At 48.4% G+C, this 26,530-nt stretch overlaps 2 protein-coding genes across 5 annotated transcripts; one reads left to right on the top strand and one right to left on the bottom strand.

Moving 5' to 3' along the window:
• Positions 1–328: 328 nt before the first annotated feature.
• On the top strand, positions 329–16,276 carry LOC102985605 (AP-4 complex accessory subunit RUSC2). Its single transcript, XM_007108541.4, has 12 exons — positions 329–1,157; positions 3,388–5,472; positions 10,069–10,698; positions 10,912–11,097; positions 11,266–11,406; positions 12,596–12,672; positions 12,884–13,058; positions 13,149–13,254; positions 13,930–13,976; positions 14,435–15,260; positions 15,354–15,491; positions 15,576–16,276. Exons 2-12 carry the CDS (start codon positions 3,456–3,458, stop codon positions 15,775–15,777), a joined length of 4,545 nt encoding a protein of 1,514 aa, XP_007108603.2. The 5' UTR covers positions 329–1,157; positions 3,388–3,455; the 3' UTR covers positions 15,778–16,276.
• Positions 16,212–18,701, bottom strand: CIMIP2B (ciliary microtubule inner protein 2B). 4 transcript variants are annotated; one of them, XM_028493837.2, is made up of 6 exons: positions 18,549–18,701; positions 17,930–18,153; positions 17,624–17,841; positions 17,363–17,414; positions 17,089–17,141; positions 16,212–16,472 (listed from the first exon to the last, which is right to left on the bottom strand). In XM_028493837.2, the coding sequence occupies exons 1-6, from the start codon at positions 18,602–18,604 to the stop codon at positions 16,233–16,235; spliced, it is 843 nt and encodes a 280-aa protein (XP_028349638.1). In that variant the 5' UTR covers positions 18,605–18,701; the 3' UTR covers positions 16,212–16,232. The 4 variants fall into 4 exon arrangements, with proteins under 4 accessions (XP_028349638.1, XP_028349637.1, XP_028349640.1 ...); XM_028493836.1 differs by having other exon boundaries at positions 17,363–17,417; positions 18,549–18,700; XM_028493839.2 differs by having other exon boundaries at positions 17,089–17,286; positions 18,549–18,697.
• Positions 18,702–26,530: the final 7,829 nt, after the last annotated feature.

Here is a 26,530-nt window from a genome sequence, read left to right as displayed (position 1 = left end):
ACCGCTGTCTGATTTCAGAACATTTTCATCACCCCCGAAAAGAACCTCCATCCCCATTAGCAGTCACTCCCCATCTTCCAGTCCCTCAGTCCCTGGCAACCACCATTCTACTTTTTGTTTCTGTGTATTTGCCTATTCTGGACATTTCACGTAAATGGAATCATATAACATCATACAAAGAAGCCTTTTATGACTGGCTTCTTTCACTTACCTTTTCGAGATTCTGTCATGCTGTATGTAGCATGTGTCAGTACTTCATTCCTTTTATCACTAAATAATATTCCATTATGTATACCATATGAAGTTTATTTGTTCATCAGTTGATGAACATTTGGATTGTTCCCACTTTTCTGGCTACTGTGAATAATGCTGCTGTGAATATTTGTATACAAGCTTTTGTGTGAACATATGTCTTCATTTCTCTTGGGTATACACCTAGGAGTAGAATTTCTAAGTCATATGGTAACTCTATGTTTAACATTTTGAGGAACTGCCAGACTTTTTCCAAAGTGACTGCACTTTGTGGCTCGTGGCTCCAGCACTGTTTGAGGGTTGCAGTTTCTCCACATCCTCACCAGCATTTGTTATTGCCTTTTATCTTAGTGGGAATGAAGTGGTATCTCATTGTGGTTTTTATTTCTCTAATGACTAATAATGTTGAACATCTTTTCATGTGCTTATTAATCATTTGTATGTCTTCTTTGGAGAAATGGCTATTCAAGTTCAGTTTTTAATTGGGTTATGTACTTTTTACTGTTGAGTTGTAAGAGTTCCTTATATATTCTAGTCAGAAGTCTCTTATCAGATACACAATTGGCAAATATTTTCTCTCATTCTGTGAGTTGTCTTTTCACTTTCTTGATGGTCTCCCTTGAGGCACAAAGGTTTTTGATTTTTATGAAATCTACCTTATCTATTTTCTCTATTATCACTTGTGTTTTTGGTATCTTATCTAAGGAAGCATCCAATCTTAATCTTAATCTAAGATAATGCATTCACTCCCTTGTTTTCTTCTGTAACTCTTAGCCTTGTGGCTCAGTTTAGCCTCTGATTTCTGCCTTTCTGCATATCTACTCCTTACCTCAATCAACACACAAAGGCTTGGCAAGTCCAACAGAGGAGCCTTCCTCTCAGAAAGGAAAGGAGGAAGAAAGAAGGTAAATACTTGCTTTTTAATTTTAATGTAATTTAACTTATCACAAAAAAATATATTTAATAGTGTCCCTTGCACGTGTATTTATTAGCCATTTGAATTTTTTCTTTTGTATGTTGCCTGTTCATGTCCTTGAGCATGTGTGACTTGCCTGGCTCTTTACTGTACTCCACATGAAGAGCTCTGATCCTGTGATCTAAATGAGTTACACTTTTAAAAATCGGTGGTGTAGGGCTTCCCTGGTGGCGCAGTGGTTGCGCGTCCGCCTGCCGATGCAGGGGAACCGGGTTCGCGCCCCGGTCTGGGAGGATCCCACATGCCGCGGAGCGGCTGGGCCCGTGAGCCATGGCCGCTGGGCCTGCGCGTCCGGAGCCTGTGCTCCGCAACGGGAGAGGCCACAACAGAGGGAGGCCCGCATACCACAAAAAAAAAAAAAAAAAAAAAGTTGGTGGTATACGGGTTCAACTACATGATGGAGAACTTATAGGCAGTGAGGGGTTTAGACTCATGGTAGGTAAGGAAAATGACAGGAATGATAAGGGAAAGAAGAGAAATGAATGAATTAAGAGAAATTAGGTAGGAGAAGTCTGAGCAAGTGAAGTCTTTTGGGACCTGAACTTGGTAGCACAGGAGACTAGAACTTGAGGAGGCCATTCTGCCATGGTCCAGCCAAGAGACCAGAGAAGCTTAGAATGGGCTCTGTGTAGAGAACTTGAACTTAACCTATCAGAAGTAAAACTGGGAAGAGAAGACTTTTTGGGGGACGCTCATAGTTAAAGTTTTGGCTAAAACTGGGCAGAATCTGGGCACTTCAGATCTGTACCCTGAGCTAGATAAATATTAAGAATATTTTTTGCCTGGGGACTTCCCTGGTGGCGCAGTGGTGAAGAATCCTCCTGCCAATGCAGGGGACGTGGGTTCAAGCCCTGGTCCGGGAAGATCCCACATGCTGCGGAGCAACTAAGCCCATGTGCCACAACTACTGACCCTGCGCTCTAGAACCTGCGAGCCACAACTACTGAGCCTACGTGCCACAACTACTGAAGCCCGTGTGCCTAGAGCCCGTGCTCCACAATAAGAGAAGCCACCATATTGAGAAACCCGCTTACTGCAACAAAGAGTAGCCCCTGCTCGCCGCAACTAGAGAAAGCTCGTGCGCAGCAGCGAAGACCCAATGCAGCCAAAAATAAATAAATAAATTAATTTTTTTTAAAAAAGGATATATTATGCCCCATGTTTGCCAAGCCTTATCTGAAGTTGTGCTAGAATGATACAAAAAAGATAAAAACAGACCTCTACCCACCTTGAGAAGGAAGAGGCTGGCATCAGCCATACTAGTAGTCTGATGCCTAACTCGGTCTCTATCAAGAAGCTCCAGGGCTTCCCTGGTGGCGCAGTGGTTAAGAATCCGCCTGCCAATGCAGGGGACATGGGTTCTTGCCCCGGTCCGGGAAGATCCCACATGCCGCGGAGCGGATAGGCCCGTGAGCCATGGCCGCTGAGCCTGCGCATCCGGAGCCTGTGCTCCGCAACGGGAGAGGCCACAACAGTGAGAGGCCCGCGTACCACAAAAAAAAAAAAAAAAAAAAAGAAGAAGAAGGTCCAATACAGTAGTGGAGAGAGTGAGGATCCTTAGCCCACAGCCATCAGAGAGGGACAGGTATTCTGGGGCTCAGAAGAGGAGAAAAGGTGTCCAAGATGACATAGGCGTCAAGTGATATAATACATTAAAATTTATCTTTCTTGCAAAATTATAGCTTATTGCTATGCATACATGATACATTATTTGTGATTTCCCCCCTGATCTGTAAACGTGCTGTAGCTGTGTCTAAGACATCTCTGTATCTCCTCAGTGCCTAGTACCCTTTCAGGCATCTTAGACGGTTTTTTCTTAGTTATGTCATTATTCATACATTTTTTGTACTCAGGACTAGTCGTTATTTACTGCTAAGAAAGAGAAGGAGAAAATGCTGTCCCTGAGATTCCCCAGACCTTCAGATGTGGCATTTTGTTGCAAGTGGATGCATGACGAACTTAAAATGAAGGGGAACTCATGAGCTGGACCTGTGCAATGCAGAAAATGTGCCCTGACGGGCTGTATTATCCAGCTCCATCTTGACTCTGAATCTTTTTTCCTCTTGGGCTCTTCTCCATCTGAAAATGATATGGGTAAGGGCATGTCCCTGACTTCGGGAAGGTGACATTAGGTTCCCTTTCTTTCCCTCTCTCTCCAGGTACCAAGCTCTCCTGATGAAATGTGTTCTGCCCCACTGGGCTCCGGGGGCAGTGTCTGGTGCTGTTGATGCCCTTGTTCGAACTTTCCAGAATGGATAGTCCCCCAAAGCTGACTGGAGAGACCCTCATCGTCCACCACATCCCCCTGGTACACTGTCAAGTCCCAGACAGGCAGTGCTGTGGAGGGGCAAGTGCAGGTAATGGGAGCGCAAGACCCAATCCCTTCTGCCCACCTGAGCTGGGCATCACCCAGCCTGATCAAGACCTGGGACAAGCCGACTCCCTGCTATACAACAGTCTGCATTCTGCTCCCGGGGGATCTGCGCGATCTGCAGACAGCACCAGGAACAGGGGTCGGGATGGAAGAGGCCCCGGGGCCCCTAAACGACACAATCCCTTTTTGCTGCAAGAGGGTATTGCTGAGCCAGGACTTGGTGACCTGTATGATGACAGCATTGGTGATAGTGCCACCCAGCAGTCCTTCCACCTGCACGGGGCTGGCCAGCCCCCCTTCCATCCCTCCTCTTTCCAGCTGCCACCACCTGGCCCCAGAGTGGGCAGGCCATGGGAGGCAACGCGTAGTCGGGCTGGAGTGGTGGACGGGCAGGAACAGGAGCCAGTGACTGCCTTGGATGCCCAGCAGTGCAGCACTAGCCACAGCTGCCGGCCAGAGCCGGAAGCAGAGACCATGGAGCTGGATGAGTATGGGGGCCCTGGTGGGTGTGGCAGTGGAGGTGGAGCCAGTGATACGTCTGGCTTTTCCTTCGACCAGGAATGGAAGCTCAGTTCAGATGAATCCCCAAGGAACCCCAGATGCTCAGGCTCAGGACCCCAGCACTGCCGCTACAGTAGCACATCCAGTCAGTCCGAGGCGGCTGACCAGTCCATGGGCTATGTGAGCGACTCCTCCTGCAACAGCTCAGACGGCGTGCTGGTCACCTTCAGCACCCTCTACAACAAGATGCACGGCAACTCCCATGCCAATCTCAACTCTGCCCAGCAATCTTGCAGCGACTCTTCCTTCTGCAGCCACTCAGACCCCAGCGCCTTCTACCTGGACCTGCAGCCCTCCCCAGCTGAGTCTAAGATGTCTTGTGAGTCGCACCACCCTGACAGTGGAGGGAGGGAAGGTGGCTACGGTTGTCCTCATGCCTCATCTCCTGAGCTTGATGCCAACTGCAACTCCTACCGCTCGCACTGTGAGCCCTGCCCAGCCGTGGCTGACCTCACAGCCTGCTTCCAGAGCCAGGCCCGTCTTGTTGTGGCCACACAGAATTACTATAAACTTGTCACCTGTGACCTGTCCTCCCAATCATCCCCAAGCCCAGCTGGCTCTTCCATCACCAGCTGCTCAGAGGAACACACCAAGATAAGTCCTGCACCGGGCCCTGGCCCTAGCCAGCCCTCTGAGTATTTCCTGTTCCAGAAGCCAGAAGTCCAGCCAGAGGAACAAGAAGCAGTGGGCTCCGAAGCGGAAGCACCAGCTCCCGTGGGCCCCACTGTGATCGAGGGGCAGGTGTACACCAATACTTCACCCCCCAACCTCAGCACTGGACGTCAGCGCTCTCGAAGCTACGACCGCGGCCTAGAGCGCAGCCCTCCTATCCGCCTGGGCTCACTGGAACGCATGTTGAGTTGCCCAGTACGCCTGAGTGAGGGCCCTGCAGCCCTGACTGGGCCTAGTTCCCCACCTCGGCGGGTCACCTCCTTTGCTGAACTCGCCAAGGGCCGGAAGAAAGCTGCAGGCTCTGGCTCCCCTCCACTGCGAGTGAGCGCTGGGGACTCCTCCCAGGAGTTCTCACCCATCCAGGAAGCCCAGCAAGACAGGGTGGGCCCACTAGATGAGGGCAGTCACTGTAGCCATAGCCTACCACCCATGCTCTTGGGGCCAGGCCTGGACCTAGTTGGCCCAGAGCCCTGGTCCACCCAGGTCTGTCAGGGCCCCCAGCCCAGTGAGATGCCACCTGCTGGCCTCAGAGCTTCTGGGCAAGGCCCCCTGGCCCAGCTGATGGATCCAGGGCCTGCTCTCCCAGGGAGCCCAGCCAGCAGCCATACCCAGAGGGATGCAAGAGCTAGAGCTGACGGTAAGGAACCTAAAGGCTGGTGAATACCAGGGTGTGTGCATGGCCTCCTCAGTAGTAGGGCCCTGCCCACCACCCCACGCATACCACTAGAGGTTCCTCAGCCTAGATCAATGATCTTTCCAGTCCAGAGCATGTCCTACAGTTGTAATAGGGGGAAGGAGGATGGAGAATAAAAAATACACCAAGGAGATAAAATTAGCACAACTTAGAGATTGATGTATCGGGAAAGGAAGTACTCAAAAGATTGTGATTCTAAGCCCGGATGACTGGAAAGATGTTGATACATGGTTAGGTGCTGCAAACACAGAAGTAGATTTCCTGGAAAAGGAATAAGGCATGAGTTCCATTTTGGACATTAAGGAATTTGCAGTGTTTAAGGGAAATGTCCAACAGGCAAACCACCCTGGGTATCAGTAAGTTCACTCTTTGATCAGTGATTGTAGCCACTCTTCAAAGAACCTGAGACCCTGACACTTAACCTTTAAGCCTCCCAGGCCAGCTCTTTCCCTATTTACTTTATTACACTTAAGTAATTATTTTTTAAAAGCTCTGTGTTAAGTGGGTGCTGGTGATAGATGAGAGGAACAATCTCAGTCCTCAAGGAATTCTGATGAAGGGTGGAAACAGAAAAGGGAACAAAATTAAAATGTAGAGCTGGCAGTGTGTGGTACTAGTCTATGACAGGGATAGCTAAACAGACCAGAATGTCAGAGGAGTGCTAATACAGTTTACATTTAAGCACAGTCTAGAAAAAGGATTAGGAATAGGCTTTGTGGAGACTCGTAAAAAGAACATTCTAGGCCCATACAGTAGTCTATACAAAATCACAAAGGCACAGAATATCTTGATGCTTCCCAGAAACTGCAAATAATTTAGTATAGCCATAGTGGAATGTGGATGGAACCATTAAAGGATTTTAATCAGGGAAGTGGCATTTTTTGGTTTGTAACAGCATAGTGGCATGTTTTGATTTGCATTTTAGAAAGATCACTGATTGTTTGGGTGGAAGGTAGATTAGAAAGGATGTCTCCCTGGAGGTCAGGAGACCCCTGTGATCAGAGAGTCATTGGAATAAAAATAGTAGTTGAAGCTATGAGTGGATGAGAACATCCAGGGAGAATGTGTAGAGTTATAAAGGGAATGATGGATAGAGCCCTGGGGATACAGTGACTTAAGGTTGAGCAGAGCAACCCTCAAAGGAGACTGAGCAAAATTAGCCAAGAAAATAGAGGGAAAACCAGGAGAGGGTGAAGTCACAGGAGCCAAAGGAGGAGAACGTTTCAAAAAGAGTTAGGCTCAACAAATGAGTTCTGAAAAGAAATCACTAGGATTAAGGCTGAAGAATCCCAAGAGCAGCATTTGGGAGTGGCCAGGGTAGAAGCCAGATCTCAGAAGGTTTGGAAGGAAAGGGGAGATAAAGCAGGGGAAAGATCGATAAAGGGGAATTGGCTGTCTGTAGCCTTAGGTTGGTCTGTTGGCTTCTCAAAGGAAAGGGGTTAAAAAATCATAAATGGTGTTATCTCTGCTGTTAGGGAGATCACAGTCTATCAGAAGACTTCACACTCCTAAACATACACAGAGGAGGTACCTCGCCCTTGGGGAAGGGATGCAGGAGGGTCTCTAGGGAAGAGGGGGGTCAGAAACAGCAGGGAATGGCCAGAGTCCTTTGGAACCCACACTCTTCTGAGATTGCAGTGTCTGGTGGGTGATATTTAGGCACAGGGGATGCTGTGGCTTGCACTCTGAGGGCAGGAGCAGTCCTGGTCAGAGATGGGAGGAGAGGCCTTAAAAGTGTTTTTGCTATCAGATAAGAATTTTCATATTGAGATGCTGTTTTGTTCCATAAGTCTCCAGTGACTTACCAAAGGGCTTTTTTTCTTGATTCTGTACAACTTTTTTTATATCAAAAAATGATGACAAAGGAAGTGAGATCTCTTTGAGATTCTGAGCAGCAGAATCAAGATTCAAAAGGGTTTTACCAAGTCGGGAAAGAACATTTTGTTCTTTCAGGGACCAATATGAACTTTGATAATGTCAGCTGTACTTGAGTTGATTTGGGATATTTAATTGATTGCAAACTCAGAATGAGTCAGCAGTTTGGAAGGGCTTCCAAAAAAAAAAGGTTGGATTCATTTAGAGACTCGAGAAGGGAGGAGTTGATAGTCCCCCTCACCCTTGTGAACCACTTAGAGCCCACCTGGAAGTTCTGGACACTCCATTTTAAGAGGGAACTGAGGGGCTGGGGCTGTGTCGCCTACAGAAGAACAGACTTGGGTGAATGTGGTCTCTATCTCCAATTTTCTTAAGGGTTGTCACATAGAAAATGAGAAAACTTATTTCCTGTATTCCCTGAGGGTAGAACTGATACCCACTCCCCACAGTAGATACCCCTCCCCCTTCCCTGATCTTACTCCCTGAGAATTTAGCAGGGAGGATTTTTAAAAGAGTAGGAATAGATAGTCTAATTCAGACATACTCTGCATAGCACGTATAGTAAAGCTGGGATTGGGAGGGCCTACTCTGATAGCCAGCGTCAGCTCGGTCTTGAAATTTAGTATTTAAATAAGTGGAGAGGATGAAGACCTTCCCAGTAGGAAAAGCAGTCTGCTTAAAGATGGGAATGGGGGGGGCGGAGAGTGGTGTCAATGAGCATGGCAGGTGTGGACGTTTGAGGGGAGAGCAGCTAATTTGTGGCAGGTGTGGACACCTACCTGACTGAGAAGATTAGACTTTGTTCTGTGGGCAGTAGCGCCACAGGAAATAAAATACTTCCTAAAGCTGGTATATGTGAGAAGATTTGAATGCAGTGAGACTATACTGAACCGACGGTGACAGTGAGGACTCATTCGTTTAACAAATCTTTATTCAGTACCTACCATGTACCAGGGTCTGTTCTAGGCACTGGGGATACAACAGTAAACAATTTAAAAATCCCTGCTTTTCTGGAGCCCTTATAAGGAGTAATGGACAATAAACAAGATAATTTCTGATAGTGAAAAATGGCTAAAAAGGAAATAAAACAGGGTGATGAGAGCATGACTTGCCAGAGGGACTGGGGTGGTCAGAGAAGGTCTTAATGAAGTGATGCTTGAGCTGATGCCTGAATGATGAGACAATTTCAGCGAGTACAATAGGCCCCGAGATGTTAATGAACTTGGCATGTTGAAGGACAGTAGAAGGTATTGCTGGAGCATAGTGAGCAAGGGAGAATGACAAGGGTTGTTCTCTGATCACTGACTGGGAAAAGCAGGAGGGTATAGTCTGAAAATGTCCACCGAGAGTGGTTCTGAAACGTCTCCCTTACAGGGTTGTGGTCACCATCCCCTTAAGACTCGCTGAAGTAAATAAATGGGGAAAGACGAGGAATAGGAAAATCCAGCCTGATATCATTTCATGTGTAGTACAATGTGGTAAAGAGAACATTAGCCCCGAAGTCAAACTCTGACTTAGGCAGAATTCTAGCTCTGCCGCTTTCTAGTTGTGTGACCTTGGGCGAATGACTTAATCTCTAAATTTCCCATACCCAGATCTTTCAAGTACGGATACTCATTCCTTCCTCAGAACTGTTGAGCCAGGGGTGCCAATGAGCCACACCCAGGGTTTCAGGTGGTATGGATGCTTGTAGCGCCACCTTGTGTTCTTTCACATGTTTACAGTGTGTGCAGTGTTTCGTTAGCCGCACAGCCCATATACAAAGACTTTCCCTCTGTGCAGCGTCCTGTTGTGTGAGTGCGTCCCATGTTTTGGAGTGAGACCCATGTTTTGAGGGACACTGACTAGAAGACTGGCTGAAAGAACAGGAGAGGACCACTCCTGGGGAACACACCTCTATGTAGAGGGAGCAGATGTGGACTCTGGGGCTCCGATACCAGGATCATGAAAGAGTGGGAGTAGGGTGGATAGGGTGACAGGAGGCTGATTCTAGCTGCAAGTAAAGAGATATTTTACTGTGGTTAGATTTGCTCAAAAATGAAATGTGTCGGCTCTAGTGGAGATAGGGGATGATGGGCGAAAGCTTGAAGTAAATTAACATCTTGACCCTGAAAATATATTACTAACTCCAAGTCTGTAGGCCTTAGAAACAGAGAAAATGATGGTTCTGCCATTGGCAGAAATGGAAATCATCAGGAGAATGAATGAGGTGTTTTAAAATGGCATATTTTAAATGAAAGCAGAACCCTAAAGCAGAATGATCTAGAGATCAAGAAGAAGGTTGGGGCTAAAGCCATGGGTTCAGGAGTCGCCTCTACGACTGTCTGAACGTGAACAAGGCAGGGAAGAAAGCGTAGAGTGAAATATAAGAATTGAGCCTTAAGATACGCCCATCTTTGAAGTCAAGAAAATGAAGAAGGGCTGAACAGTCAAGAGGTACAAGACAGGTCAATATCATAAAAACACTAGGAAAAGTTTTACGAAAGATGGGAGGAGCACATTCCACAAACTTGAATTATCCCTGCCCCATTCAATTCCTCCAGCCAGGTCCTGCCCCTCTCCATCCCCCTTCCCCAGGGAGCATCATCTCCTGACTGCTTCTTGGCTTCCCCTCATGTGAGTTTCAGTGTTCGTCTGATTCCTTCTCCATCCCTGTTGCCACAGGGGGTGGTGCTGAGAGCCGACCAGTCCTTCGCTACAGCAAGGAGCAGAGGCCAACCACGCTGCCCATCCAGCCCTTCGTGTTCCAGCACCACTTCCCCAAGCAGCTGGCCAAGTCCCGGGCCCTCCACAGCCTCTCCCAGCTCTACAGCCTCTCGGGCTGCACCCGTGCACCACAGCGTGCCCCCCTGGCTGCCCCCACTGCTCAGGTCCCAGCCCACGCTCCTTCAGGGGAGTCTCAGGCGTCCACCAGCGGAGGTGCCAGGAAAGCTGGGCCTGAGCCACAAACCTCACGGCCGTCACCCCTGGGCAGCTACTCCCCCATCCGGAGTGCCGGCCCCTTTGGGCCCAGCACCGACTCTTCTGCCTCCACTTCGTGCTCCCCTCCCCCAGAGCAGACCAGAGCCACAGAAAGCCCACCTCCATGGGGCCGCTCCTGTCCTCCTGCTGTCCGGCCTGCCTCCTCCCAGCAGCCACAAAAGGACCATCAGAAGATACTGACCTTGGCTGAGTACCGACTCCATGGAACAGGAAGCTTGCCTCCTCTGGGCTCCTGGAGATCTAGCCTCAGCAGGGCAGACAGCCTGGCCCGGGGAGGTGGTGAGGGCAGCATGGCTTCCAGGCCCAATAATGGTATGAGGTTCAGTGCCTGCCCCCCACCCCACCCCAAGCAAGCTACCTCCCCACTGAATGGTTTCTTATACTCCATCTTGGGGTCAGAGGTTACAGTGTTTGCATCTGTGACTAACATCCCAACCCTCATGTTTTATATGGGCCCACTGGGTGGGTATGAAATGCTGTCTTCTAACTATTTCCTGTCTCTTTTGCTAATCTATCTGCTTTCAGCCAACCATCTATCCCCTCAAGCACTCAAGTGGAGGGAATACAGGAGGAAGAACCCTCTAGGGCCACCTGGTTTGTCAGGGAGCCTAGACCGAAGGCCACAGGACGGTCGACTGGCCCGAAGGAACCCCATCTTTGAGTTCCCTGGCTCCCTCGGTGCTGCTAGCCATCTGAACTGCCGGCTGAATGGTGTGTGGGCCAGGTCCCCAGTAAACCCAGGGCAGGCTCTGCCATAGCTGGGAGGGGCTAGAGAAGGGGTCAGTCCCAAAATCACACATCTCAGAGGGTATGAGGCACAGAACTGAGCTGCAACTCAGAAAGAGAATTGCTTGGGATTGATTTTTCTCTTCTTTTCAGGTCAAGTAGTGAAGCCGTTACCACTGACCTGCCCTGACTTCCAAGACCCCTTTTCCTTGACTGAGAAGCCTCCAGCTGAGTTCTGTCTGTCCCCAGATGGCAACTCAGAGGCCGTTTCCATTGACCTCCTTCAGAAAAAAGGTGAATATTACTCCTAGCTCCGGACGGGAAATCTGCTATCACTACCTATTTGTGCCTGTTGCCCTGCTATCTAGCCCTTCAGACTATTTCCCTGTTTTAGAACTCGAAGTGCTGGGAGGGAATTAGAGAGCACAGGTACTGGGGCAAGAGGCAGACGTCTTTGTACTGTGGATCCTGAGTATTTGCAAGTGAGCAAGGATCCTTTATCAGATGCTTAAGAATCAGGTTTTAGTTTCCTCCCTCAGGGAGCTAAGTGTAGTGAAGGAGACTCCTATGTGCTATATTGGAGGAGCTCAAATGCTACAAGCTCTAGCGGTTTGGGTAAACATGATGGTAACATCTAATAAGGTGAGGACTGACAAGGAACCAGTCTATTTAGCAGACCTGTGTAAGTGAGATGATGGGGAGAAGATTGAGCATAACTGCGGGCCTTAGAGAAGCAGCCTGTGAAAGGGAGAAAGGTGAAGCTAAAGTCCCTCACAGAGGCAGAGTGGGGGACTCAGAGTTTAGGGAGAGGGAAGAACCTTAGGCAAGAAGGGGAATAGCCACCTTCCTCCAAGTTGGAAAGGGATTAAGAGAGGGCAGGTGGGAAGGAAGATAGTGGTAATGTAGTTCTGTCTTTTGGATGGACAGGGAAGTTGAATTCATCACCAGTGGCCTCTGTTCTCTGTGTGAAGTAGAGCCAAGGGCTTGAGAGAGGGGTCAAGATTTGGCAAGGCAACTTGAGAGCATAGCCAAGGGTGCTACAAGACACACGTCAAAGAAGTGCCCCTCCCAGGCACTGGTGTGAGTAGCACTGGACTTTCTCCAGCGACAGCCAATAATAGCCTGGTTTCTCAGAGTGGAGAGGACAGATGGTTAGAGTGATCCAGGTTTGGAGCAAGAGGGCAAGGAAGTGAGGATGTTGAGTGTCTTGACAATGGAATCATTGAGGTGGGTCTGGGCAGGGAGGCGAAAACAGGAGGGGCTTGAGAACCGGGCAGAAACAGGAAGAGGCCAGGGCCTGGTGTGTGTGCAGGGACAGAGAGAGAGAGTGAGTGAGTGAGTGTGTGTGTGCGTGTGTGCGTGCGTGCGTGTGTGTGTGTGTGTGTGTGTGTAAACCCTTCCCTCTCCCCACTGAGGGCTCAGTCCCAGCTGAGTTGCCCAGGGACTTGCTTAGGGACCCGTCACATCAAATTCTCACTTGCAGGGCTGGTGAAAGCTATTAACACGGCTGTAGACCTCATCGTGGCCCATTTTGGCACAAGCCGGGATCCTGGGGTAAAGGTAGGCAAGAAACTGTGGAGAGCTGAGCTCTACCCTGCTGACCCTCACCTATTCTCTGCTACCACCTGCCCTTGCTCTCTTGCCTCTAGAACTCAGAGTTGGGTACTTAGAGATGGGGATCGCAAGAGAAGCACCGTAAGGACTAAGAGAGTCAGAGAGGACCAAGGTCAGGCTCCAGATGATACCCTGTACTTCCCTACTGCATCCACAGGCAAAGCTGGGGAATAGTTCTGTGAGCCCCAATGTAGGCCACCTGGTTCTGAAGTACTTGTGCCCTGCGGTCCGGGCGGTGTTGGAGGACGGGCTCAAGGCCTTTGTGCTAGATGTCATCATCGGGCAACGGAAGAACACCCCGTGGAGTGTGGTTGAGGCTTCCACACAGCTAGGTAAGTGCTGGCTGGCAAGATAGGGACCCCAGGCTGAATTTTAGGGTTCCAGGACTGGGCACGTGACCTCCAACTCTGGCTTCCTCCCAGGCCCATCCACCAAGGTCTTGCACGGCCTGTACAACAAAGTCAGCCAATTCCCAGAGCTCACCAGTCATACCATGCGCTTCAACGCCTTCATCCTCGGCCTGCTCAAGTGAGTGTATGGAAATCTACAAACCACCGGTCCCCTCCCGTGGGCTCTGGCACCTCTGAAGAACCAGCTCCCTAGACTGGGTCAGAAAGGGTGGATCTGCAGGATCTTTGGCCAGGGCCCAGGCTCACTTTTTCCCCACCTAGCTACATCCTCTCTCAGTAGGTCACTGGTCTCCCACCAGACCCATCAGTCTCTGGCACTGATCACCAACATGGTCTTCTGCTTTTACAAATCCATAATCTGGCTCGTTTGGAAATTAACCTGGTTCTCAGTTTCTTTGGATATTGTAACCCTGATCCTGTCCATTCCAGCACTGCTTCCAAATCCTGCTTGACCCAGTTCACCTTGGCACCCACATCACAGTATCCTTCTTTTCTCAAGTATGGGCTGAGGTCATCCCCTTTGGTCCTGAGCTATCCTGTACTCTCACTCAGCAGCTGCCCTGACTTCTTGGGTCATGGGCAAGCCAACTCCATTCTAAGAGGAAGTGATTGGCTTGTGAATCACATGTTCACCCCCTCCCTATTAACCAGGTAGCATCACTGCCATTGCAGGGAGGTGTTCACCTGTACCTCTGCCCTGTTTGTGACCCCCCCCCCATATCTGTCTTCTTTGTATCTTATCATCTGGCTATATCCACACAAGACTCAACTCTCTTCACCTATCTCCCTACAGCATCCGGTCCCTGGAGTTCTGGTTTAATCACCTCTATAACCATGAAGGTAATGCTCAGAACCCTGCTCTGTCTTGCAAACTCAACAGAGGCCAGACCTCAGAGGATCAAAAGAGGGAGGCACAGCTGTCTTTTCAGATGCTTAGAGGTGGGGAGGAGAACCACACAAGCTTTCATCCTCGAGGCTTGGGCTTCTACCCAAGTCCTCTCCCAGCCTCTGCTTGTGTTAGAGCCTTGGAGTCAGCAGGATGGATACTCAGGCAATCGGGAAGTCAGGGTGGCCAGGAACCTCTCTCCTCTGAACTCGCGGCTGCCACTTAAGATTGTGGAGCTTCTGCACTGCACAACTTCAGAAGGCACCGTTTACACTGTAGTGCATCTAAGCGGCACGGCACACAGCCTGTGCAGCAGTGCGCAGTGGCTCCACCCAGGTTGCCTTTCACAGGCCCACCCCAGGCTGGGCTCTGCTTCTCTGTGCGGCTCAGCCCCTCCCTCTTTCTCCCCTAGGTATCATCCAGACCCACTACCAGCCGTGGGGTTTCCTGAACGCAGCGCGTACGGCGTGCCCTGGCCTCTTGGAGGAGCTGCTGCTGCTGCTCCAGCCCCTGGCCCTCCTGCCCTTCAGCCTCGACCTGCTGTTCCAGCACCGGCTGCTGCAGAGTGGGCAGCGGCAGCGGCAGCACAAGGAGCTGCTGCGGGTGTCCCAGGACTTACTGCTGTCCGCCCACTCGACGCTGCAGCTGGCCCGCTCCCGGGGCCAGGAGGGCCCTCCAGGGCCCATGTCTCCAGACATGGCCGGGGCGGCCCGTGGGGAGCGGGTGAAGGGCGTGGGTGCCCCAGAAGGTGGAGAAGATGAGGAAGAAGAGAAGGAGACAGAGGCAGCTGGGGGCTCAGGGCGTGGCAGGTGGGCCCGCAGTGGGCAGGCTGGCTGGTGGTACCAGCTCATGCAGAGCTCCCAGGTCTACATCGATGGCTCCACTGAGGGTTCCAGGTTCCCCCGGGGTGCCAGCAACAGCAGCAGCGGCAGCAGCAGTGAGAAAAAGAGAGGGACAGGAGGTGGGGGGCCACCCCCCCGAGAGGGAGTCGTGGAGGGAGCTGAGGCCTGCCCTGCCCCTGAGGAGACCCTTGGCCGGGAGAGGGGCTGGCCCTTCTGGATGGGGAGCCCCCCTGACTCTGTACTGGCTGAGCTGAGGCGCAGCCGAGAGAGGGAGGGGCCCACTGGCCCCCCAGCAGAAAATGAGGAAGGAGCCTTAGAGCCTTCACCTGGGGTCATCAAGTGGGGACACCTCTTCGGGTCCCGAAACGCTCAGCGGGAGGCCCGGCCCACAAACAGGTAAGAGACAGCCCCTGGTGTAGACAGACGGGTGGGGGGGCCTGCTCTAAGCCAGGGCACAGACAGAGCCAGAGCCCGGCCGCTATCCCCTAGGCTACCCTCAGACTGGCTCAGCCTGGACAAGTCCATGTTCCAGCTAGTGGCGCAAACAGTGGGTGCCCGCCGGGAGCCAGAGCCCAAGGAGAGCCCGCAGGAGCCACACTCTCCAGCCCTGCCTTCCAGCACTCCATGGTGAGCCCTGGGAGACAGAAGGATTTGGGGGCAGGGTTTGGCTCTGGGTGGGGTTTCTCTGACCTCCATTTGTTGTTTCCCCAGCGAGGTGAAGGCACTGTGCCACCATCTGGCCACAGGCCCTGGACAGCTGAGCTTCCACAAGGGAGACATCCTACGGGTGCTGGGGCCAGCCGGAGGAGACTGGCTGCGCTGCAGCCGTGGCCCTGACACTGGCCTGGTGCCTCTGGCCTATGTGACTTTGACCCCAACTCCAAGTCCAACCCCTGGAAGCAGCCAAAACTGAGGCCCTGTGCATGCTGGTGGCCTCAGGGACCCTCACAACCCCTAGACTCATAGCCTGAGAGCCCTTCCCAAGCCCTCTGGCTTGGTTACAGAGAGCAGACCGAGAGCTGGGGGTCACATATCCCTGTGCTCAGTATCAATTACTCCCCCTTAACTGTCCCAGTGACCTCGTCCAGCTCTCCCCCAAGGAAAGGAGGGAAGGGACGCAGCACTGGGCTGCCAGAATTTCCCCAGCCCATCTTGGCCAGCCCTCCCATGGGTACAGACAGGCATGTCCCTGTGGAGGAAGGTGACCAGAAGGCCCGTTTGTGGGGTTCCCTAGGCCAGGTGGTGAGAAGGATGGGTGACAGTATGGGGGCCAGTTCCCTTAGCCCCCAGCTGTAAGTAGGCTGTGGCCAGTGCCTGGTGGTCAGAGGAGGGAGGAGGAGCCCAGGCTCTGTTTATGTATTTATTTATTTATTTATTACACCTATTAATAAAAAAGGTGCTCGGCCTCCAAACCATTCTCTCTTTGTGCCTTCTCCCACCCTCCAGACCATCTTTCTTCTTTGCAAAAGGATGGCTGGGATAGGATGAAAAGGAAAGAGAGAACTTGAAGTCTAGGTACCTACGCCAGGAGCTGCTTCTGGATGGTGCTGAGGCCCAGAGCATCGTGGGTGAGATGCCCATATGTGCGGCCAAACTGGAACTTATACCCTGTGTGGCCAAAAGATTCTGTCACTTGTAGCCAGAGGCATAGAAAAGTTATTTCTCAGCCAGTTGCCTAGAACCTCCAAGTTATCCTTCAAAATCTGGTCCTAACTACCCGCTAGGAGCTACGTCAGTTCCTTTTCTGCCCAGTGATAAAGCTGACCCAAGGTCCCCCATATCTACTAGTTCCAAGCCCTAAACCACCTCCACCTATCACACACACACACACACACACACACACACACACACACACACACACACACACACACACACACACACATACCGCACCGTGACCATCAAGAAAATAAACTGGAACTTATACCCTGTGTGGCCAAAAGATTCTGTCACTTGTAGCCAGAGGCATAGAAAAGTTATTTCTCAGCCAGTTGCCTAGAACCTCCAAGTTATCCTTCAAAATCTGGTCCTAACTACCCGCTAGGAGCTACGTCAGTTCCTTTTCTGCCCAGTGATAAAGCTGACCCAAGGTCCCCCATATCTACTAGTTCCAAGCCCTAAACCACCTCCACCTATCACACACACACACACACACACACACACACACACACACACACACACACACATATTCCAGTCCCCAAAGCCTCCCTCTGGGGGCTGTCCTCACCTGGCACATAGCCCCCATATTTAGGTAAAAGGCCCAGGTTCTGAGGGTAGGTCCTGGAAAGTGAGGGGAGATGTTTAGGATCCTTCTGGGATCTGCCCCCTGACTTCATCTGTCCAAATTCCTGCAGTGCCTGGTTGCTGAGCACAGGAAAGCTGGAACCGAAGAGGAAGCGAGCACGGGGCACATAACCAGTGAAGCCTAGGGGAGGGGGATACTAAGTCAGCACCTCCTGGGCACCTCCCCAGGCCTTTGGTCATTACCCACTTCCTCTCACCTGACATGAAGAACTTGCGAGGATCTCTGTCATCCATGGAATAAGGCGAAGCCTTCTGAGGAGAAGTTGATAGAAGAAAAACAGGGCTATCAAGTTCAGCCCCTGGGCTGTAACACAAGCTCCCAGGGAGGTGAGGCTGGCGGTCTAGCCCACATCCCCTGTCCCACAACCATGCTACACATGACCACCCCAGACCTGGCCACACAGAGGTAAGGCTCCCCACTCCCGCCTCGTACTCCCCATCAGCCTTCTCGGTCTCACTTGTTCTGCCTCCTGCCCCAGCTCTGGCTCCTTTTCCGTCTCCACCTCTGCCTCCAGCTTTGGCTCTTGGTCTTTCTCCATGTCTTTTTCTCCCTTGGCCTCCTTTGGCAGCTCCTGACTCCTCTGTCTCCCATACCACTGAGTGAAATCATTCAGAGCCTCAGCCCAGACCTGGCTGCTGTTCTTGGCAAAGATGAACTGTGCCTGGGGTACAAAACCTAGGTAGGCGGGGGGCAAGGACGATTTGTTAGTGTGTGGGACCCATGTTCTGGGATGGGGGGTACTTGTTTATACCTGTGTACATACCTGTGTACCCAGGGATCATGCTGGAGCTGAGCCTTTCGTGTCCACGCCTGACAGGCAGGCTTTTCCTGGGACCCTCAGGAGATCTTGGAGGCCGGATGGGAGGCAGAAGTGTGCGGTGGGCAGGGGGCCAGGCTAGGCCAGGAGAGCCGCGAAGTAGCTGCCCAGTCATCTGCCCATAGGTCTGGCCCATGCTGAACCGAAGTAGCGGGCAGTGTCCAGTGTACCTGTAGCACAAGTGTCACCCACTCACCTCCAGAATCCCCCGGCCTCACCATCCCCAGAGGCAGAAGCAGAGACCTCTGAAGCCCTGATCTCTTCTGGACTCAGCTGTGTATATATTTGGAGCAGGCGTTTCTTGGTTCTCTGTGTGGCTTTTCAACCCTTCCCCTCTGCTGTTACCCTGTTACCATGGAGAGCACAACACAAAGCTTCATGGCAGGCCCGGCTACTACTATTCCCCTTGCTTTTCCTTTTCCATCCAACATCATAGACATCCCAGCCGAAAGCCTCCCATAACAGAATGTCCACTTGGCCCCCAAGGCCGAGGTGGCACAACTCTGCACCCTTTTACACCCCTGTTCCCAGAAGCAAACGGGTGTGCTCTGGGTAGAAGTCTTACCCTGGGATATAATGAGGGTTCTGAGGGTTCAGCCCTGGTATGAAGGTGCTAGCCATAACCGTGGGAACCCAGGCGAAGTTCCCTTCGTTTCTCTGAGCCGAGCTCCTGGGCTGTGTGTGCTGACTGTGTCCAGGGCTGGGAGGCTGACCCAGAGGCAGGAGGCGGGGCTCGGGGTGGAGAGAGGGGTGGGGGCACTAGTGATGGCTGTCAGGGCCCGGGCCGCAGGGGAGTGGAGGCTCACTGGTCCGTCCGTCCACTCTGGATCAAGGGCAGCCCTGCCACCTGGGGGCAGGGAGAAGGCCGCGTACAGTCTCGCCACTGCAGAACCAAAGGAAGCCCTGAGGTGGGAGGTGGGGGAGCAAAAAACTGACAGGCCCATTGAGCTCTGTCTCGAAAGAGGGCCCTTCCTTCTTAAGCCCCTCTCTGAGCACCTGCCTGAGGAGATGTGGCTTCTACTCTCTGTGAGTCTTGGTTGAAGGTGATGGAGTTCCTAGGAAAGCCCAGGGGGGAGGTGATAGAGAGAAAAGGATCCTAAAGACCTCTAGGCAGTGACATTGCTTATTTTCAGTAAGTTTAAGGACAAGAATTACTACTATAATCCGGATCATCATCCATTCAACAAATATGCCCTGCTCTGCCAGGCATGCTGTACAGTGGCAGAAAGTGCAGAGGAGTAGGAGTCAGCGTGGCTATGCTCCACATGCCTATGGGCAAGTCATTTAGTACCTCTGAACCCTACTATCCTCATTTATAAAATGCAGGTGCTACTATTCACCCTGCTACTGTTGTGAGGCTCAGATTAACATACGCAAATGTGCTTTGTAACAAACACCTTGAAGCCAGAATGGTGGGGTAGGGGAAAGGGCACAGGCGTGAAGTCAGGCAGCCATGGGCTCCTAATAGCTTGTGACCTTGAGCCGACCTTACCTTCTCTGAGCAGGTGGCTTCTTCTGAACCTGAAATCCCTAAACTCTTAACATGAAGGTTAAAATAGCCTAACCTACCAAGGTGGTGTTAAAAATAAAGTCAGATAGTGTGTGTGTGAAAGAACTTACCTCAGCACCTGGCACCCAGCTGCTAAAACTTAATTTCCTTTCCTATTGTTTAGTATTGTCTCTAAGCATCTAACACAAATGGGAGATCAGTGAATGGTTAGTAAATTCAGGGGTTACAGGTTTTCTCACTGTGGGAGTTCAAGAGAAGGAGATATGAAGGTAATGTTGAGGTTTAATCAGGGGGCAAATTAGAATTTGTTAAGAAAACAATTCAGATCCTAAGAGCAGTACAGACCAGGAAAAAGATGGGGGGAGGGGAGCATGATTAGAACTTTGCGCTGGTTCAGGGCTGGTTCAGGCTGGTCCACCTTTCCAGGACGCAGAGCCTCTGCTCTCCTCCCCACGCCCGACTGTGCCAGTGCCTGGGCTAACCAAGCATGTGTCACTGACTTCTTGGGAATTGCACAAGAGGGCCCCAGAGAATACATTTCATGCTCCTCAGTGTTCTGCCAAGGACACTTGGTATGTGTCATTTAGAGCTAGAGTTAGAGAGGACTTGGCTCCCGGGAAATATGCTAGAGTGAGGGTGGAAGCTGAGGGGAGAGCCCAGAATAGCAGGAGTACGTCAAGGCTAACAACCGGGACTTCTGGATTCTGTAACAGACACTGTTGGTTGCACACTTCATACCTATTCCCTACCCCGTCTCCCTTCTTCCTAACAGAACTTTAATTTCGTTCTGCCAAGCAGTCAGGAACTTCAGGGAAGCTGGAGCCAGCCATAGGAATGAGTCTTGGTTAGTCTAAGCCCATCATAGTAGTCCCATTCCCCTTGCCAGTGACTGGTTAGGCATGGGCTTGTGGCAACCTGGACAATGTGAGGGCAAGTCTGCTGGGGTGAAGGAGTGTCCTGGGAAAAGTTTCTTTGCTCTTAAAAAGATGCACAACAAATTAGAGAAAGAGAGATGGACAAGAAGGAATGATGTCTTTTCCTGCCTCTAGAAATTCTGTGGATGTGATGCTGGAACCTTGGCAGGCATCATGAAACCTGTGGAAAGCTAAGCTAACCTGGGGACAAAGCCTGAATCCATCCCGGGTGGATGGCAGAATAGAAAGGCCTGGGTCCTTGATGGTAATGTTGAGCCTCTGACTTAACCAACCTTCTTATGAAATAATTTCATTATTGTTAAGGCCACTTTAAGTTTTCTTTTACTTAGAGCCAAAGGCATCATAATATAAACGTAAAACAAAACAAAACAAAAACACTAGTTCTAATCCTAGTCACTAGAGATACAGACCCTGGCCAAATTCATCTCATCAGCCCTCAGTTTTCTCATCTATAAAATGGGTAAACTAATGTTACTACCTCATTGAGCAGGATATGGTAGATGAGATGATGCAAAAAGAGCAGCTGGCCCAGTGTCTAACTTGCTAATAAATAAATAGCAATTCATTGTGTTTAGTTAGAATTTGGCAGGATGGGAGAAAAGAAAAAAGTAGTAAGACTGGGAGTTCAGGGGAAAGAGTCTGTGAAGTTGAGAAATGGAAAGGTTAGAATTTCAAATTGGGGTGTAGATTAGGATGCAGGGACTGGAACAAATTCTGCAGAAAAGACCATGGCAGCTAGAATCTGGGTATGAGTTAATATAAGTTAGGAAACAAATTATAATTAGTCTTAGATTCACGGTTTGTGAAGAAACAGCTTACTGTTATTGGTGAAATGGCTTGTTACTATTATTGTTTCCATCTGTGTAAAGAGTATTTCTAAATCCCTGAAGATTGGAAGGACATTCTAACCTGGAAAAGGAGTGGAAGAGCTAGTTGAGGGGCCTGTAGGAATGCTCATTGCCTTGGTGCCTCCTTCCAAGGGATAGTCATCATGGTAACCTACACACAACTTGTTCCTGATGACAGCTGCCACAGCCAGCGGCCAGTGTTGGATATGGCAGCAGAGAGAAATGTTTCGCTGGGATTACACCCATCTACAAGATGAAGGTCCAGTTAGGAAAGCCACGACAGTGCCCGGCTCACTCCACACAGCCTGCTGGGTCTCCAAAATGGCAGTCTACAACTCTCTTGTGCTCTGCCTTTGATCTGACCGGGAATTGCTGTAAAATTTCATATAAATAAATACAAATAGCGAATCATGTCGTACACCTGAAACTAATATAATGGTATGTGTTAACTATATCTCAATTTTTAAAAATCAGAATATTTATCAGCCAAAAAATTTTCACATAGATCCCAGATCAATCACTTGATTGTACGTCAATACTGGGCAAGCATAAATCCCCTCTATGAGGATGAATTAAAAGAAAATCATGAGACCTTTGGAAAAAATTCCTCAGATCTCAGAGACAACCAATATTGAAACAAGAAGTGAAAAGAATGAACTCCAAAAGATTACATACAACATAACACCCTTTAAAATTAAAATATATAGATGCAATAAAACTACATAAACAGGAAAGCAAGGTAATGATGAACATGAGTTCAGATGCTTGCCTCGCATGGAAGTGAGACAGTGGAGGGGGAGGAGACCATACGTGTAGATGTACGTTATTGTCAAGGTCCCAGTTTTCGTTTGGGATGGTGATTTCGTAAATGCTTATTATTACACATTAGAATGAATGAATGAATTAAACCATGGGCTAATGATGAAAGTGTATCATAAACCAAGGATTATGATAACCCAAATCTGTGCAGTTGACATCCAAAGAGGTGGAATGGGGTGGGGTTGGGGAGAATCCAAATAGAAATGATCAGAAACAGTGGTATTGATAAGACTTGAATATACTTTCTGGTTTTAGTGCTCAAGAAGTCAAAATATTAAAGTAGAACAGAATCTGAATAAGGATGATTTATTAGCTACACACGGGGAACTTTAAAAACTGGCCATAGTCTAGTCCTGCCTAACAGAGCAGGCTTGGGCAAATTGCTTAGTCTTTGAGCCTCAGTTTCCACATCTGTAAAATGAAAGAGATGCACTGGCTTGTTATTAAGATTCCTTCCAGTTCCTACTCCCTTCTCTATTTGCCAATGCAAATATTATATGGGCTTTAAACATAGATACATATTACTTTACTTTTTTTTTTTTAAAGAAGATGTTGGGGGTAGGAGTTTATTTATGTATTTATTTATTTTTGCTGTGTTGGGTCTTCGTTTCTGTGTGAGGGCTTTCTCTAGTTGTGGCAAGTGGGGGCCACTCTTCATCGCGGTGCGGTGGCCTCTCACTATCGCAGCCTCTCTTGTTGTGGAGCACAGGCTCCGGACGCGCAGGCTCAGTAGTTGTGGCTCACGGGCCTAGTTGCTCCGCGGCATGTGGGATCCTCCCAGACCAGGGCTCGAACCCGTGTCCCCTGCATTAGCAGGCAGATTCTCAACCACTGCGCCACCAGGGAAGCCCTATTTTACATTTTTATGTATTACATATTTATCTTACATTTTATATTCATATTTATGTATTATAAAATATATACATATATGATTTTTTTAAATAGCAGAATCTTTGATGTGCTTTTAGAGTCATTTTTTTTTATTGAGGTATAGTTGATTTACAGTGTTGTGTTAATTACTGCTGTACTGCAAAGTGACTCAGTTATATATACATTCTTTTTCATATTCTTTTCCATCATGGTTTATCACAGGATATTGAATATAGTTCCCTGTGCTAGACAGTAGGACCTTGTTTATCCATTCTATATATACCAGTTTGCATCTGCTAATTAGAGTCCTTTCTAAATGCAACTATATTTTTAAAGTTTCATACTTTAAAATGTGCATGTGCCTCCTAGGATGCAGCTCCAAATGAGCCTTATTCAACTTATAAATTTTTCTGAAAATAGGCCACTATCTGGATATCACTGCTCTGAGCATAGAGGATGGATCAAAGCAAAGGAAATGGCAGAATCTCTTTCTGGCATTTTTACATGTATAACATTCTTCAAATCCACAGCACCAGTTTGTTTTTTTAATAAATTTATTTATTTTTGGCTTCATTGGGTCATCATTGCTGCACCGCGGGCTTTCTCTATAGTTGCGGCGAGCGGGGGCTATTCTTCGTTGTTGTGTGCAGGCTTCTCATCGTGGTGGCTTCTCTTGTTGCGGAGCACGGGCTCTAGGGGCGCGGACTCTAGAGCACAGGCTCAGTAGTTGTGGTGCACGGGCTTAGTTGCTCACGGCAGTTGGGATCTTCCTAGACCAGGGCTCAAACCCGTGTCCCCTGCATTGCCAGGCGGATTCTTAACCACTGTGCCACCAGGCAAGTCCCTCCACTAACTTTCGTTAACCATCTCAGCTAGGTAATTACCTTCCGGTCACTGCAGAGGTGAATAGATGAATAAGATATAATTCCTGACCTCAGTGATTTTACAATTTTAAAGAGGAGTGAGAGCTACAGAGAAAATCAGTATAAACACCACAATGCAGATTTAAACAGAAACAACTGACTTTATAATAGGCCACAAAGAAAAATCTCAAAAATCCCAACAAGCACAAATAAGCCACATTTTCTCACACAAACACAACAAACCTGTAAATAAAAAACAAAAATTAGGTTAACCAAGCAAACAAAAAACCCCAATTGCCTCTGAATTCAGCTTTGATTGAATTCTCATTTATTTCTAAAAGATGGTGTATAATCACACTTCTTTTCTTTGCCCCAAGTTAAGAGGGCATTTAAAAATTGTCTAAATGTTGGGCGATTTTTAGCTTCAAGTGTATACTGGCATCACGACTAAGGACATAGGCTTAATCCTAGATCCATCACTTAACTAACTGTACAATCTTAGGTAAATTAGTACACCTCTCTGTATCTCTTTTTCCCTCATCTATGAAATGGGAATGGTAATATTTTAAGGACTAATTTAAATGGTATATGTAACACAGAATAGTTATTGGTACCTAATAAACTGTCAAAATTATCATTAAACAAATGTTCCAGTAGGAGCTATTTTTGTTACAAGAAACAACTGTCTACTTCTGCTGGCCCAAGTATAGCAAGTACAGAGGAAAAGAGGTTATCTTAAGGATGAATTAGATTTCATCAACGTCCAAGGAAAGGACTGTATAGCCTGCTTTATAGCCAGGCCTCATGGAAACTGGAATTGAGAACTTGAAAGCTAACAGGAGCTAAGGCAGTTATTTTCGTTCTTTTCTCCTTGAGGCCATGTGCTTCCCTCTGCACATCTGCTCAATCTCCCTCTCTTTCTTATGCTCTCATTCTCTCTCTTCTTCTCCCTCCCTCCCTCCTCTCCCTTCTTTCCCTCTCCCTCTCCTCACGTCTCCTCTCTTCTGCCCCCTCCCCATTCTCTCCCCTTCCCAAATGGATTTGTCTGCCACATCGTAAGTCCAGTGTGCATGTGGCTCATCAGGAAACGAACTCCTCTTCCCCAACATCTCTACAACTGATTCTTAAGCAGGGATGTGCTTCAGAATTACCTACAGAGATTTTATAAAATATGTATGCCTGGCCCTATCCAAGTTATTCTGGAAATTAGTGCCCTGGTATACTTTTTTTAAACTTTTTTATTTGAAAAAAAAATCAACCTATAGATAAATTGCAATAAAAATATGACCTTTACATGGATTTACCAATTTACCATTATTTTGCAGCTCAGAGACGCTTCCGTGTGCCCAGGAAGGAAGGAGAAGCAGATAGGATGAGTACTAATATTTATACCACGCTCATCTCTCTCAAGCCTGGCCTCACAGCAGGTGAATAGGCCACACTTACCAACTAGCTGTGCCAGAGAGGGCAGAAGGTCACGTGGTGCTGACCATGATGGCTTCAGTAGAACAGGCTGTACGCAAACTAGCCTGGTAAACAGGTCTAAAACCAACTAACTGAAGTAGCTAATAACTAAGCAGTCAACTCAAGAATCTAGAAAAAGAGGAAGCTCATAAGCTAAGGAAAACAGGAAAAATTTATGAAGCTGACAATAGAAACCAATAAATCAGAAAATAGGAGAACAATTTAAATTATTACTATAAGAACTGTTTTTTTAAAAAAGACAACAAAATAAGCAAACTACTGGCGCAGATAGCCAAAAGAAAAAACACTACACAAACCCCCTAATGCCATGAGGAAGTGGCTAAAACCACAGACACACAGGAATTTGTTTAATTATAAAAGAATACTAGCTGAAACTCTATATAACTAAACCAGAAAATCTCACTGAGATTAAAATTGTGTAGGAAAATATAAATCAAAATCAACCCAAGTGATACAGAATATCTGAAAATAAAATAACAACCATAGAAGAAATTGAAAAAGCGGTCAAATAGTTGCCACCTACCGGAAGACCCACACTACACTTAATTTACAAAATTAGTATGAATTTAATTCAAGAACTAACAAATTCAAGATCTAACAAACCTCATACAAATCTTACAATAGATGAAAAATCTAAATGAAACATCAAGCCAGGAATAGCACGTAGCAAGATGCTTGCCATCATGGTCTTCTTTCCTTGAATCCAGTAATAGTTACCACTAAATGATCATAGCCCACTTTCTGAGACCTCCCAAGGCTCTGCAAGACAGCATATCTTTAGTGATTTCTGCCAGAGGTTCAGAATGAGGGGAATGCTGGCAAATGTTCTGTTCCTTGTCACCCCTGAGTTGACAGCTCAATAAGGGCAGATACCTTGTCTATCTTGTTCACAGTTGTAGCCCCAGCATCAAGCACAGGTGTCTGGTGCATAATGTAAGCTAAACAAATCTAGCAATATTGTAAAGGAATAACATTCATTAAAACTAGTAGCATTTATTTCAGGACTGCAACAGTGATTAAAATAGAAACTGTCAATGTAATTAACATGAATAAACCAAAGGAAATAAAAGCCATTTGATCACCCTGACAGATGTTGAGGAAAGCTTTCATAAAATTAAATATCCATTTGTTATTTTTAAAGGATTTTTAGTAAACCAGGAATATGAACATGATAAAGAATACTTGAGGGGCTTCCCTGGTGGCGCAGTGGTTGCGCG

The sequence above is a fragment of the Physeter macrocephalus genome, chromosome 9 (genome assembly GCF_002837175.3).
Source record: "Physeter macrocephalus isolate SW-GA chromosome 9, ASM283717v5, whole genome shotgun sequence".
NCBI classification, from domain to species: domain Eukaryota; kingdom Metazoa; phylum Chordata; class Mammalia; order Artiodactyla; family Physeteridae; genus Physeter; species Physeter macrocephalus.
The sequence above is the reverse complement of the archived record's forward strand: the minus strand, read 5'-3'. Positions and strand labels throughout refer to the sequence as shown.